Source organism: Salmo salar, chromosome 01 (genome assembly GCF_965601325.2).
Source record: "Salmo salar chromosome 01, fSalSal1, whole genome shotgun sequence".
In the NCBI taxonomy this organism is placed as follows: domain Eukaryota; kingdom Metazoa; phylum Chordata; class Actinopteri; order Salmoniformes; family Salmonidae; genus Salmo; species Salmo salar.
Window position 1 is genome coordinate 158,521,406 of NC_138291.1, and position 16,324 is coordinate 158,537,729.

The 16,324-nt window shown below is 40.2% G+C and overlaps 1 protein-coding gene and 1 non-coding gene across 2 annotated transcripts; one reads left to right on the forward strand and one right to left on the reverse strand.

Moving 5' to 3' along the window:
* The first annotated feature begins 7,013 nt into the window (after positions 1-7,013).
* On the forward strand, positions 7,014-10,682 carry LOC106566050 (lysosomal membrane ascorbate-dependent ferrireductase CYB561A3). The gene is made up of 4 exons (XM_014133861.3): positions 7,014-7,218; positions 9,456-9,664; positions 9,911-10,065; positions 10,435-10,682. The coding sequence occupies exons 1-4, from the start codon at positions 7,029-7,031 to the stop codon at positions 10,628-10,630; spliced, it is 750 nt and encodes a 249-aa protein (XP_013989336.3). The 5' UTR covers positions 7,014-7,028; the 3' UTR covers positions 10,631-10,682.
* Positions 10,683-15,679: 4,997 nt separating this feature from the next.
* On the reverse strand, positions 15,680-15,751 carry trnaa-ugc (transfer RNA alanine (anticodon UGC)). The gene has a single exon. It is a non-coding gene; the product is annotated as a tRNA-Ala (tRNA).
* Positions 15,752-16,324: the final 573 nt, after the last annotated feature.

Here is a 16,324-nt window from a genome sequence, read left to right on the forward strand (position 1 = left end):
ATTACCCATCTACCAATAGGTACCCTTCTTTGCAAGGTATTGGAAAACCTTCCTGGTCTTTGTGGTTGAATTTATGTTTGAAATTCACTGCTTGACTGAGGGACAGATAATTGTCTGAGTGGAGTACAGAGATGAGGTAGTCATTCAAAAATCATGTTAAACACTATTTTTGCAAACAGAATGAGTCCATGCAATTTATTATGTGACTTTTAAGCACATTTTTACTCCTGAACCTATTTAGGCTTGCAATAACTAACATTTCTGAAAACATAATTCCACTTTGCCAGTGTGTAGGCCAGTGACACAAAATCTCAATTTAATCCATAATTATTTGAGGCTGTAACACAACAACATTTGGAAAAATCAAGGGGTGTGATTACTTTCTGAAGGGACTGTATGGTATATTAGAACATTATAATGAAAATCAAGCTGTAAACTCCATTCTTCTCACAACCTTGCTCAACTTTCAAAGTGTCGTAAAAAAATTATTTGGATTGTATAATTCACATTGGGTCCTGCCCTTGCAGAAATGTCCCTGTGCAGAAAAGTTTCCTCCTTTCGAAAAATGGATAGGATTATTTTATTTATAATGTGTCCATTCCATGCTCACTCACACACTCTCTGTGCAGAATTCAACAAATATAGGATTGAATAAGTACCTAGAGCGGAGCGGACGCAGGCTATAAAATCTGTTTTATGTTGCATGTTAACATGCTAATACAAATCAAACATTGGCTCATCATAAAGCCAGGCCATTGCATTTCTAGTGCTCATTGCCTGACTGTGTTTCACTTGATCTGTATGGCATTTCAATGTCCTTATTATGAAGCACATGATGACTAAAGCCACTGAGGGCAGCCAATGACAAGCGTATACGAAACCTCTCACAGCAACTTAAAACTAAATAATTTGTAAATAATAAAATCTATGTGTTATTCCATCCAAAGGACAAAGGATAATTAACAATTCGAGGGAAACGTGAGCATACCAATGATGGGATGTATAAGCTACCGATCCTATCCAGTAGATCCAGTTGTGAGAAATTGTGCCCGTGGTCATCCAGGATTCTGTAAGCCCAGTAGATAGGAGTGTGTCTTTGCCTGTGCAGAACAGCCACATACACACATCTCCTACTGTAGCACTTGCAGACGTGGTCCGTTCTGCTTTTCATCAGCTTCAAACCATCCGGGGCCTGTCCGTTGAGTAGAAGGCTCCTACAAGAACCTAAACTGGTATTGCCTGTTGGCCAGCCCCCCTGGCCAGATGGGTATAGGGCAAAGACAACCAAAGACACTGGTATCCACCACAGCCTCATTGTGCCAAATAGAAGTGCTCCAAGGCATCCAAAAGCTCCAGAGAAGGGTATCAAGAGCTTATCTTTGTTGAATGTTATACCTTTCACTTTGAATATGCACACAATGGGTGTGTCTCAAAATGCATACTACCGTGCTCCGAGCATGCAAATTGAAGCATGGGAGGGTCGGAGTACGAGGCCAAATAAAAGTATGCGAAATGGAGCATGGAAGGCGTTTCTCGAATACATGCTCCGTTTGTACATATTTTGAAGCATGCATCGATGCAAGCTTCAACGGTAAGTATGAAAATAAATATGACGCAACCACATTTTCTTGAAATCAACGGCGGCCATTACTTGAGCTGAAGCGAGAGAAAATACACTCCTTCGGGAATGAAATGTTGCCTGTTCACATCTCATATGTTGCCTGACTACAATATTTTATCTTGATACATTAATAAATGCATTCTGTGTTCATTTTGGCATGGTTACCTGCCTACAATACCCACTGTAGTGTACGTAGGTACAGTAACAAGCCCACAGTAAGTCAATAGAGCTAACTGGCTAGCTACTACTGTTATCTAGCCTGATAGCCTTGAAGAATTATTAGCTAGCTTCTAGCCATCATCGATCCACTTTTCATTTTCCATGTGTTTTGTCTTGTTTTTCCTCACATCTGGTTTCAATTCCCTCAATCATTTGGTTGTGTATTTAACCCTCTGTTCCCCCCATGTCTTTGTGTGGGATTGTTTATTGTCAGTGCTTGTGCACATGTTGATTGGTGCGCGACGGGTTTTTGTACCCAAATGTCTTTTATTTTTATGCTGTGGGTTTTGCTATTAAACTGCTCCGGCTATTACCAAGTTCTGCTCTCCTGCATCTGACTTCCCTACCACCGATTACGCACCCCTTACACCCACAAATTGTTTAACACTTTTTTGCTTACTATATGATTCCATATGTGTTATTTCATAGTTTTGATGTCTTCACTATTATTCTACAATGAAGAAAATAGTAAAAATAAGAAAACCCTTGAAATGGTAAGTGTGTCCAAACTTTTGACTGGTACTGTATATATATAAATATTGTCCCCTATCTCTAACCACATCACTATTATTATCATTATTATTATTTATTTATTCATTTATTATTATTACTGTTATTGTTGATGTCATTATCTCACTTCACTTTAGCAACAGTAGCTTTTTCATTAATGCTTACAAAGCTTATCTGAATCTGAATTTGTAAAGGCCTGGATGTTTCAAGTTCAATGATTGGTTAGCTGGTATTAGAGGATTTCTAATGAATCCTTAGAAAAAGTAACCTTCACTTTTAGCTGCCATAAGACAACGGAAAGCCTTTTATGTGTTATTGTGAAGCTCCTGTTCCGAAAGCCTTTTGGTTGAGGAATGATGCTGAAGTTCTCTTGGGAAGTTATCAAAATGTATCATTCTACAGTAAGCAGGACAAACTTTTGTGTATCAGAAGTTTAAGTGAGGCATAATTCCTTCAACCACCCAAAATGAAAGACTTCTAGATAGATTGAGTATGTTTGAGACAATGACAGTCTCAATGAGTGCCTGTGATGGGCCTGAGCTCTCAATGAAGCTACTGCACTTCAATGGGATAAGATAAGCCGCGACGAGGCGCTGCACAGGGTAGAATAAAATGCAAATATTATTTTGCATTGATGGTGAGAGAAGGCCATGCATTATCACATCTACCAGTATATCACTCTGCCCAAGCTTCATTACACCTTAACAAAGTCCAACTTTAAAAAGACACAGTTAGAAAGAGTATTTCCAAGACTCGTTAGGATCTTTAGGAATACATTGAAAATGTCATTCTCATTAAAGGATAATTTCACCCCAAAATGATATTTTGGTATTTGTTTCATCAGACTATTGTTGATATAGTCCAAAAATGTTTTGCATGTCATCAAGTTTTCAAGATATATAACTTTCAAAATACAGAAATACAGCTGATATGATGCATTTTGCATAATAACCTTACAAAAGGCAGCATCATACCGGCTGTATTTCATTTTTTCTTTAAAGTTATATACAGTATCTTGACAACTTGATTTTCTCTAAGTGAATATCTTGGCTGAACTATGGTAGGATAGGAGGTATGATGGAGTGGAAGGAGAGGAGAGTGAAAGGTAAGTGGAGTGAGTGTGTCAGCAGCAGAAAGAGATGGCTGTGAAACCATGCATGTCCCACTGCAATTGACACAACCCTTTCAGAGAAACACTAAGGAGACAATCAAATGGTCTGAAAGGTTTCTGTCTGTCCTGGAACAGTGTTCAAGCACACATTGGCTCCACGTCATTTCGCCGCTTCGGAGTGGATCTGCCCTCAAGGGACAATAAGAGGGCAGTCTGGGCAGATGATGACAGAGATTTTACGTTTATTTATTTTATTTTTTTATTTAACCTTTATTTAATTAGGCTGACATTTATTTACATTGACTGACAAGGAATAGGGAGTGGTCCAGAATGCATGTGTTTTTTGTCTATTGACTATTATTATTCTTGTTTAGTTACAGACTATGCATTTTTGTAAAAAAAAGAGTTTAATTTTCGAAGTAAAAGTTGTTGGGTTTTGACTTTTGAATTTTTACTGGGCCCTGTACGTGTGAAGGAAATTGTTAACAACCAGCACTTGACCATATCAGGTGTGCATTTTTCTTACTTGAGTTAATAAGTGTTGTGTCATTGGTGTGATGATATTTGCATACCATCAGAGGACTTTGGACCAAGTCAGAATGATAGCCTCGCTGTCTGACCAGCACCATCCCTACATAAGTGTTCTTCAGCGTTTCAACAACTCAGCAACTCTCACACTTCAAACTATTACAGATCAAGGTAAGTCTGATATCCCTGAAATAACACAGAAAAGATGTTAGCATGGTAAGAAGTTACAACAGCTTAAATCATTGATAAATATGGTAAATATGGTGAAGGTATCTTAGCATAAATTGAGGGAAGATGTATTTATATATCTTTCAAAAGTACAAAGAAGGTGACATGAGGTTTCCAAAGATTGATGAAGACAATTAAAATGAACAGATGGCACAGATTAGCTGAGAGATGTCAGATATTGTCCTGTCCCAGATGATACAAGGACATGCTGACGTCAACAGAACATTCTCTAATAAGACCTCAACAAAAGAAGAGGTCTTATTTTGACTTTTCCTGTCAACATCAAATGCCATCATGCTCCCATTTTGCCCTTTCAAAGGTGAGACGAGGACAGAGCAAAGAATTTTAGAAATCTAAGGATAATGACAAGTAAGGAAAGGAGAGGTGAGGAGTGACTCAGTGGGAGACCATTTAACTCTCAGATCTCCCTTTGTCTCGACCGAGAGGGAGGGAGTCCTTCCCCTGGAGAAGAGGAGAGGAAGAAATGACTTTCATTTCATCTCACAGTTCCTCTCATCAGACACAGGGAAAGTGTGACCCATGGTTGAATCTTTCCTGTGCTAGTCAGTGAATTATTGTCAAACGGTCCACATCAAGTCAGTTTAGGGAGAGTCACTTTTGAGGATTCCACTACCGTTAAGTAAAGAGGCCATTTGAGTGGGTGTCACGACAGTATTTGTTGACATTTAACATGTCATGAGGACATAAAGTTGTCATATTATACGAGAGCTCTTCGCCAGAGAAAGAAAAATGAAAAATATATAATTCTATTACAGGCTGTAGCCAACAACAGGGGCCTGTTAAATTGAGTGCAACGTTACAACACGTTCAGATAGAAATGTATGGTGCAGAACAATTACAATTGCCAATCATGTAGAATAGGGATTTGAGTCAGTTCTATTCATTGTATTTCTATCTAGAACACTCTGAACATATTACATTAATGAACACACCCCTGGCCTACTCTAACTGCTCCTATCACTCCTCTCTACAGCTGACCAACAGTCGCAGAATGGGGAACACCAACACTGCCAGCCACCTCAACAACCAGAGCAAGATGAACATCCGCGCTTTCCTGTCTAATGCCAAGCTAGAGATCGACGCCTTCATCGTCTCCAACGCTGCCGCTGGCAGCAGTGACACCATGACCAAGCTGCAGCAGCAGCCCGGTGGCAAGAAGTTCAACTTCAGGAAAGACGTGCAGTGTGTCCGTGTGCTGGCCTTGCAGAGTCAAGAGCTGCCCTGGGTTGATAACACATTTATCTCCGTCTTTGTGGAGGACGAGAACGATGAAAACATATGTTCCAGACAGATTGTTCAGTGCATGGCTTTGTCCTCTCCTGTGTCTTTCATCTTATATGATGTATAGCTATAGCAATGATTGATCCCATTGAAACTGTACTCTTTGGTTAATATCATTAGAAGGTGCTCTGACCAGTTCCGACATTGGCCATTGTCTGGCATTCATTAAGGTGGTTTCCCTGATTTTGAATCTGTTCATTTTGAACAAACATGCCATTGAAAAAGAAGGCTTTTCAAATATGTCATACCAACACAGAACACACCACAAAACACCTCACAAATGTGAAAATGCACATTTGTACCTGAACATTTGAATGTTAACTCATCTTTCAGAGAAATGTAACCAAAACTATGTCACTTCTTTAGGGACTTTGGTATCATTGACAGCTTCTGAAAAACCTGTATTCTTCTGTATCCTTCAAGTGAAACTGTTATATGACTACATGCTCTTGGGGAATTCTTCAGTGGATGAGCAATGAGCACTGTGCTCTTCGTTATTGGGTAGTGAAAGAATGTTTTGCATGTCTCTATATTGTCTCCCAGTTAAAGCGTGTCATGTTACCCCTGTGTGATAGGCCTTATGTTCCTTCTATGGTCGTCTGTTCCAGCTCAAATCAGAGAGTTACGCTCTCCTCTGTCTAACCTTCTCCATGGTCCAGCTCTGTGGCAATTCAGATTACATGGTTTAACTCATTCACACTGACGCCTTTGTGATGCTGAGCCTTTGATCAACAATGACTAGACAGAAAACAGATATTATGAAAAATGTTTTTCAATGACATCCAACATTTGTTTTCCTTGACTTACAAATAGCTTGTTTAGGAAAGAGGAAGCACTTACAAAGTGGTGATCTCCAAGAGTTAGGGGAGGGAAAAGACAGGCAAATTCAATCTTAATTAGTAAGGATCTCAGACACAGATTTAAAGGGAATGTTCCTGCAGTGGATGACAAACGAGCAAGGAGCTTTAATGTGTGTTTCTCTGTAACACTGGGGTCTGGCTGATAAAACATTTGTGAGAACAGAGAAGGAAGGAAAAAAACAAAAACAACGGCAAAGAACAATTTCATCAAAGTAGGTAAGTGATGATAGGGGAAATAAAACTTTCCCTCAATAGTACTACTAAATAAAATGTTTATAATTTCATTAAGCTTTAACCCTGTTTTATGCTGTTTAAGCTGTTATGTCATGCTTATTATGTGCTTATACATAATCTTTGCTTTTTCAAGATAAAGTTAATGGTAATCGTTATCCATCTCTCTCTCTATCTCTCGCTCTCACTGTCTCGCTCTCATTCGCGCTCTCTCTCTCTTTCTCTCTCTCTCTCTCACTGACTCTCTCCCACTGACTCTCTCTCTCGCTTACTCTCTCTCTCTCTCTCTCTCTCTCTCTCTCTCTCACTCTCTCTTTTCTCTCTATCTCACTCTCTCTGACTCTCTCTCTCTCTCTGACACACACACAACCCCCTCACAAACACAAACACACACACACACACACACACACAGACAGACATGATCTCCTCCTCAGTGTTGTTCTATGGGATCTACGTGCTGTGCCTGTGTCTGGGACTGCTGTGTGTGGTGTTTGTCAGTTACTGGAACATCGAGTGGCGTGGTGGCTTTGCCTGGGATGCGTCCTTTCTGCAGTTCAACTGGCATCCCGTACTCATGGTGACTGGCCTGGTAGTCCTCTATGGGAACGGTGGGTCACAATAATGATTATGATAATGACCATAATACATCTCATTCAATCACCAGTATTTCATATTTTCATTTAATGGAAAATCTCAGAGTGCTTCATACTGTGTGGACAAAAGCAAGAAATGATGGAAATTATAGCAGGGCAGATTGTAAATTAGAAAACTGTGAGGACAGACGCTGGGAGACGAGAAGTAAGTACAGGGAGTGAATATTTAATAAATACCAGACATGAAACAAAACACGGACCGCGTCTGGACAAGGGGAACATAATGACATTAATGCTGACACTGGGATCAAACTGACTAATAGACAGATATGAAGGGGGCAATCAATAAAGTGATGGAGTCCAGGTGAGTCCAATGAAGCGCTGATGTGCATAACGATGGTGACAGGTGTGTGATGATGGGCCGCCTGGCGCCCTCGAGCGCCAGAGAGGAGGAGCGGGAGCAGGCGTGACAGAAACAAACCTCAGTTTGGAAAAGTTGTATATTGTTTTCTCCTTTGAGGGTTTTCTCTCTAAAAACTTGTTTGAATTTGGTTTCTTTCAATTACTTAGGTGTGTACTTGATTCCACTGTTTCTATTGTGTCAGGCAAGCTAAATCAAACGCGTCTAAAGTAATTGAAAGAAAATAAAGAGACCTGGCCTTCTATTTGGATCCAGGTCAGGTATCATCTCCACAAAGTCACAAAGCCAAGATAATAAAGGCTTTTTAAACTACACCAAAAAACTAAATACTTCCAACAGGAGCTCTTTGACCAACCTGTCAATTTGGTCTTAGAGCATTTCGTATTATTCTGTACATAATTCCAGGACACTCCATTTAGTATGCTAGCTGGCTAACGTTAGCTAGGCTAGGGGTTAGGGTTAAGGTTAGGGTTAAGTTTAGGAATTAGGTTAAAGGGTTAAGGTTAGGGTTAGGGGAAGGTTTAAGGTTAAGGTTAGGGGAAGGGATAGCTAAAAGGGTTAAAGTTAGGGTTAGGGAAAGGGTTAGCTAACATGCTAAGTAGTTTCAAAGTAGCTAAAAAGTAATAAGTAGTTGAAAAGTTGCTAAATAGCTAAATTGCTACAGTTGTCCGTGATGAGATTGAAACTCACAATCTTTGGATTGATAGATGTTCGCGTCATACGCCCACTCATCCATCCTACTTTAGTTTTTGCCTTAAGTAATCATCTGTCTTACCTAACCATACCAAACGTAACATATTATACTCATTTTAGTTAGGCTTGCCATTGTAATGGGCGTCGTATAGAGGGGACCAAGGCGCAGCGTGTTGAGTGGTCATAATTGTATTTGAATGAAAACGAACACTTTGACAAAAGAAACAAAATGACAGCCAACAGTTCTGTCAGGTTACATTAACGAAACAGAAAACAACTACCCACACAAACCAGGTGGAAAAAGGCTGCCTAAGTATGGCTTCCAATCAGAGACAACGATAGACAGCTGCCTCTGATTGGAAACCATACCCGGCCAAAACATAGAACCAAAACACATAGAATGCCCACCCCCTATCACACCCTGACCTAACTAAACAGAGAAAAAACAGCTCTCTTAGGTCAGAGCGTGACAGCCATATCAAAAGGGATTGAATACTTATTGACTCAAGACATTTCAGCTTTTTGTTTTGTATTAATTTCCAAACATTTCTAGAAACGTAATTTCACTTTGACAGTACGGGTTATTGTGTGTAGGTCAGTTACACAAAATCAAAATGTAATACATTTTGAATTCAGGTTGTAACACAATTTTCTGTGGAAAAAGTCAAGGGGTGTGAATTCTTTCTGAAGGCACCATTTGTGCCATGGCACCAATGATTACCAACCTCCATTTCACCAATCTTCAGTCTCCCTACATCCCCATGTCACTTAGTATACATTAAACAATTAATACACTATACTCTTCCCAAGTCCCCCCACTCCCAATCAGTCTTGCTGTATTTACTTTATTAGTGACCTTCAACTGACCTTGCACTGTAGTGTTCCTCAATGATGTGACTGTGTACCAGTACATTACTTTAAGTGTCCATATAGGTCTTGGAGTGGTTATAAATACTAAGTGGTTATAAACTGTATGGAATAACATGTGGGAGGGGTCATGTTACATGTGGTAGGACAGGCTAGTGCACCCAGAAGAGACAAACACAGAGCGGAGATAATACATCCCACCATCTGGGAAAGGCTGATCTAAAAGTCTTCCCTCTTTCTGTGTGTGTGTGTGTCTGTGTGTTGTCTGAAGCGGCTATCCTATACCGCATCCCCTTTACCTGGAGTCAGAGGAAGCAACACTGGAAGCTGGTGCACGCTTCTCTGATGCTGTCCTCCCTGTTCCTGTCCATCCTTGGGCTGTGTGCTGTGTTTGACTTCCACACAGGCTACCACATCCCCAACCTGTATTCCCTCCACAGCTGGGTGGGCATCTGCACCGTAGTCCTGTTCACAGTCCAGGTAGGAGGAGGAGACGTTGAGCAGGGACCAGGGTTTTTTCCCTGACCCATGTGAACTGACCAGGGAAAACTCTGGGCTCTTAGTAACTCAGAGTTTTTCATGTTCAGGTCATATGACCCTAATAAAAAAAACATTCATGTACCTGTGCTCAAGGTTGAAATTGCACATTGGGCAACATTTCTACCTCAAGCTCATTTAATGCAACCCATCTTGCTCAACCCTTTTCCTTCCCTTCTCATTGGTCAGTGGGTCCTTGGCCTGGTTGGTTTCCTGTCTCCCTGCTCTCCCCTCGGGTTCCGTAAGCTCCTGAAACCAGTTCACGCCTGGATGGGCATGGCCATCTTTATCCTCAGCCTGGCCTCCTCTCTCTCTGGCATCAACGAAAAACTGCTCCTTGCTCTGTGAGTGACCAAAAATGCTGATCCTCCACCAATATCAACTAACTACATTGGTCCAACAATCTCCACAATGATTTTCTGTATAAAAGCCTATGTGACATTGAAAAGCTTTAGGCTACATGAAATATTCACAATTATGGATAAATTAAAGAACTTTACATTTTACAGAACAAAATTAGGTTTGACAACTTATAAGAGCTTAAAAGCAATTTCATTGTAGTATTTCCTTAGCCTTGGTGCACCAAAACTCTTGACATTGACAAAAGAGTTGGCCACAGAAACAGATTGGTTCCCAGGTTAGCCTTTCCCTTTAACTACAGTGACTCCATGAGAGGAGATGTCATTAATTTGAGGGTTTATCTCTCTATTCAGCGACGGCAACAGCAACAGCACCACAGCCTATTCCTCACATCCTGCAGAGGCCTTGTTTGCTAACTTCCTGGGTGTCCTGATCGTGGCCTTTGGATTGGTGGTCCTTGGAATCCTGTCCAACCAGAGGTGGAATAGGCTGGAGCCAGAGCAGGAGAGCTCTAGAGTGAGTATGGTGCTGTCAGCAGTAAAGTCCTAGACTAAATGACAGCCTGTTTCTGGATTAGCCAGGTTATCGGGTGTGTTCCAGATTATCGGACCTTTACAATACCTGGACAGGTATTTATTATCTATAGGAACCACATCAACATGATATAATGATTGATTCTATAATCTGTACAGACCTGCACAGAAAATGTGAATCTGGAATGCACCTATTGTGACAATGACAAAGGATTTGTGCAGTTCATGGCAAAATTCAGTCTGCATTTTTCAAAGGACACAAACAGACCTTGCTGGCTTTTGTAATTGAGACTGAGCTTAGTAGACCCTTGGCTTTGCCTTTGAGACTGAGCTAAATGCTTGCCAATGTTGGCCCCCCATCCATGTAATCTTATTCATTATGTTCACCGATCCTAGATCATCACTCCAACTCTGAGATGCTTTATGAATACCGGCCCTGATGCTTTTTTATTAGGTGTAGCCTACTGTGCTTGGAATTATAGTTGTCATTTTTATGCTTTCACTCCAGTCATTGCTTCCGGAGGACAACTGAAGAAGTAGAAGACCTTGGTGTCCTATTCTTCTCCCTGCCCTTTTCTATTTTTGGATAATGGATCAATTGGAGACAAAGAACACTGATGTTCCCTCCTGTGTCTCAGAATACCAGCTGTGGTAGTAGTTACACGTGACATGATGACTGACATGCAATGTTTTTACTCTATACTGTCTATAGTATATGGGAGACAATGTGCATTAAAGCCTTATTGTGTGGTATAAGCCCTATAGAAAATGTTGTGGTCATACACACATCCTTAAAAACATAGGTGTTGGGCTAAAAAAGAATACTAGTATAGAACAATAATTCACCACTTTATTGACAACGTTTTGATCCAAAACTAATTTTCGTCAGGTAAAACAAACAAAGTGAGTGCTCACATCCCAAAATATGCACATTTCACCTCATATGACCATTGCCGACATGACGCATGGTGGGTGCAAAAACAATTTGTGTGTCTCTAATAATGTAATAACTATCACATGTCAGGTAAGACCCAGATGCAGACAATGTCGAAGTAACAACAGTTTATTAATAGAACAGGGCAGGCAAAAGGCAGGCAGAGGTTGGTAATCCAGATAGGTGAGGCAAAGGCACAGGACGGTAGGCAGGCTCAGGGCAGGCAGAATAGTCAACACCGGTATAAATACACAGGGGATAATGGGGAAGATGGGTGACACCTGGAGGTGGTGGAGACAGTCACAAGACAGGTGAAACAGATCAGGGTGTGACAAATAACAATGAGATGGGTACAGGTAGTCGTTCCAGAAAATAATATATATTTACAAAATGGCTAAGTAGGTGACCTGGAAGGCAAGACTAATCAAAGTGACATATTCATGTAGGAAATGGTCTATAGGCCCTATACCATACAATTATTAGACTGTACTACTGCATAGTCCATTCTTAAAAGCTCTCTTAGGGCTCGGATGCCACTAGCGGGATCAAAATCGACAACATCCGGTGAAGCTGGAGCGCGCCAAATTCAAATTACAAAATTGTAATATTAAACATTCATGAACATACAAGTGTCTTACATCATTTAAAAGCTTAACTTGTTGTTAATCCAACCGCGTTGTCAGATTTAAAAAAGGCTCTACGGCGAAAGCATACCATGCGATGATCTGAGGACAGCGCCCCACATCAAAATACTTTTTCAACCAGCACCGGCTTGACAAAAATCTCAAATAGCGATAAAATAAATAACTTACCTTTGAAGATCTTCCTCTGTTTGCAATCCCAAGGGCCCAGCTACACAATGAATGTTCATTTTGTTCGATAAAGTCCTTCTTTATATCTAAAAAGTCAGTTTAGTTGGTGCCATTGATTTCAGTAATCCACTCCTTCAACATGCATACAAAGAAATCCAAAAAGCTACCGGTAAACTTCATCCAAACAAGTCAAACAACATTTCTAATCAATCTTCAGGTACCCTAATATGTAAATAAATTATAATATTTCAGACGGAAAGAGCGGTGTTCAATAGAAAAGGAAAATAACAAACAGCGCGCCCTCATTCACACGCGCCAAAAGTCAACCTGTCCTGATGAGAACACCTTGAAAAAACTACAACTACTTGTTCGTTTTTCAAGAAACAGGCCTGAAACCCTGTCTAAAGACTGTTGACATCTAGTGGAAGCCATAGGAACTGCAATCTGGGAGCTATTTCTTTGTATATCCCATAAAACTGCATTGAAAAGGCCTGTGACCTCAAAATAACAATTTTCTAGATGGATTTTCCTCGGGTTTTTGCCTGCCATATCAGTTATGTTATACTACTTATACTTTAACAGTTTTAGAAACGTCAGAGTGTTTTCTATCCAATGTTACCAATTATATGCATATCCCAGCTTCTGGGCCTGAGTAACAGGCGGTTTACTTTGGGCACATCAGTAATCTGGAAATTCAGGACACTGCCCCTAGCCCTAAGAGGCTGATTTGATCATGCCTGTCTGTTAAAACTGTATCATAATAATGTACTAAAAACACTATACTCTCTTTGCAATAAAAATTGGTTGTGTTTTGTGAAAAGTTTAATAAAGTTGCCATATCCTCCCGAAACAAATAATTTTTGTCCACTTTAATGGACATAGTTTTTTTATCCATATCTTTGAGGCCATTATACATGCCACTGTGTTAAGTCCTGTTGTACCTTTGAGAGAACAATCAAGAAGGGTGCAATTGCGGCCTGCAATTTGAGGCGTTCCTGCATATGGGCAATCCGTCATCTGCAGGAGCCCCTCTTTATACTTCTATTGGTACATTTTTCAGCTAGAACTCCAGTACACAGGTGGGAGGCGGGCACTCCAGTACTGTAAGTGGCGGTAATGCACCATAACGTTGGATGCCAATTGCCGATAAACCCCACATAGGAAGAATAAGAGGCGGTGGCGACAACAGTAGCTAACTAGTTAGGACAACGGTAGACAGTGTCCTTCGCCCCCCGCCTGTCGGGGACTGCTTTTCCACAGTTCTGTTAATGACGGCGAGGGCAGGTGTTAGGCAGGTGTTAGCCCAATAATGGACTAAAGGAGCCTACCATTATTCCTTATAGTCCAAGGACCTTAAATGTTCTGTTTAACCTCTCTAGGGTAGGTAGCACCAAATCGTCCCACCTACGTAACAGCCAGTGTAATCCCGTGGCGCGTTATTCAAAAACCTCAAAAATGCTAAAACTTCAATTTTTCAAACATATGACTATTTTACACCATTTTAAAGGCAAGACTCTCGTTAATCTAACCACACTGTCCGATTTCTAAAAGGCTTTACAACGAAAGCAAAACATTAGATTATGTCAGCAGAGTACCCAGCCAGAAATAATCAGACACCCATTTTTCAAGCAAGCATATAATGTCACATAAACCCAAACCACAGCTAAATGCAGCACTAACCTTTGATGATCTTCATCAGATGACAACCCTAGGACATTATGTTATACAATACATGCATGTTTTGTTCAATCAAGTTCATATTTATATCAAAAACCAGCTTTTTACATTAGCATGTGACTAGCATGTGACTAGCATTCCCACCGAACACTGCCGGTGAATTTACTAAATTACTCACGATGAACGTTCACAAAAAGCATAACAATTATTTTAAGAATTATAGATACAGAACTCCTCTATGCACTCGATATGTCCGATTTTAAAATAGCTTTTCGGTGAAAGCACATTTTGCAATATTCTCAGTAGATAGCCCGGCATCACAGGGCTAGCTATTTAGACACCCAGCAAATTTAGCACTCACCAAAGTCAGATTTACTATAAGAAAAATGTTATTACCTTTGCTGTCTTCGTCAGAATGCACTCCCAGGACTTCTACTTCAATAACAAATGTTGGTTTGGTTCAAAATAATCCATAGTTATATCCAAACAGCGGCGTTTTGTTCGTGCGTTCAAGACACTATCCAAAAGGGTAAATAAGGGTGACGAGCATGGCGCAATTCGTGACAAAACAATTCTAAATATTCCATTACCGTACTTCGAAGCATGTCAACCGCTGTTTAAAATCAATTTTTATGCCATTTTTCTCATAAAAAAGCGATAATATTCCGACCGGGAATCTGCGTTTAGATAAACAGACAAAGGAAAAGAAACCATTCGGTCGAAGCGGGCACGCGCCTAAGCCCATAGTACTCTGAGTGGCCACTTGCCAAAAGCGATAAAGTGTTTCAGCCAGAGCCTGCCTCGATATCGTTCAACTTTTTCCCGGGCTCTGAGACCCTATGGAAGATGTAGGAAGTGTCACGTTATTGCACAGATCCTGAGTCTTCAATAAAAAGAACCAAGATGAAACACTACTTCTCAGACAGGCCACGTCCTGCTTGAAATCTTCTCAGGTTTTGGCCTGCCATAGGAGTTCTGTTATACTCACAGACACCATTCAAACAGTTTTAGAAACTTTAGGGTGTTTTCTATCCAAAGCCAATAATTATATGCATATTCTAGTTACTGGGCAGGAGTAGTAACCAGATTAAATCGGGTACGTTTTTTATCCAGCCGTGTCAATACTGCCCCCTAGCCCTAACAGGTTAATTTAACGAACATTATGGAACACAGAGACGAAAGATCAATTATTCTATATATTTTTTTTTTTCTTGGTCCATTTTTTGGGGAAGCCTGGCTTCCCTTGGATCCATGAATACACGTCACTGATTAAATAAGATCTAAATAAGAGCTTGTTTATAAATGTCTTCTGTAGTGGACATCATGATGCGCCATCTGTTTTTTACTTACTGTACCCATTTACTGTAATGTTACATCTGTCATATTTACTTTCAATCGTTACTTTATGTCCACTACAGTGCACATACAATCCAAAATTCTGTGTTTTCATCAATCTCAGTGGTCTGTATTCATGCAGAGGGAGCCCTGAGTGGTCACAATCTGACACAAGTCTGAGTTTAAATAAGCAGTGCGTGTTGCTTACGTATTTTGTTTGACAATAACACTTGGCTATGCTAAACTACGGGTGAAATCCATAGAGATTTGGACAAACAATGGGTTATTCAAAATTGTGAAAATAATGTGGAGATGCCGGGGATTGAACCCGGGGCCTCATACATGCAAAGCATGCGCTCTACCACTGAGCTACATCCCCTTCCGTGGAAATCGGGAAACAATAAGGTTTTCTAAATAAAGTATTAAGAATGCAATTGAATATATTATTGAAATTAAGTTTTTGCAGTTGCCATTTCCTCAAAAAGTATACTTCGTTATCGCAGAGAATATCGTTAAATTGCCTACGGAGGATACCGGGAAGATTGTCCTTCACCTTTACCACAAGATGGCAGTATCGCCACACTACATACTGTATAAACCGTGACATCGACCTCAACGTTTGATTTCACCAGAGATTTGATATCACCAAAGAAAGGCTATATTTGGATGTGATCTTTGGCCATCAAAGATGGTGGTAAATAAACATTAATCAACACATTGAGTCTCCTTAATGTACATGTTGTTATCATGAATTGTACTTGTACTTTCAACTTGAATGTCTTATTGTGTATGCATTGTAATATCCATGTATTTCAGTATCTTGGACTGCCATACATCCAGTGGCGACTCGTCGTTCAGGGCAGGCTGCCTGTTTTGCATGTTATTTTGGCATTAATACATGTCACATATCAGTTTGCAAACAATGTTAAAAATAATAAAAATAAAAATATTG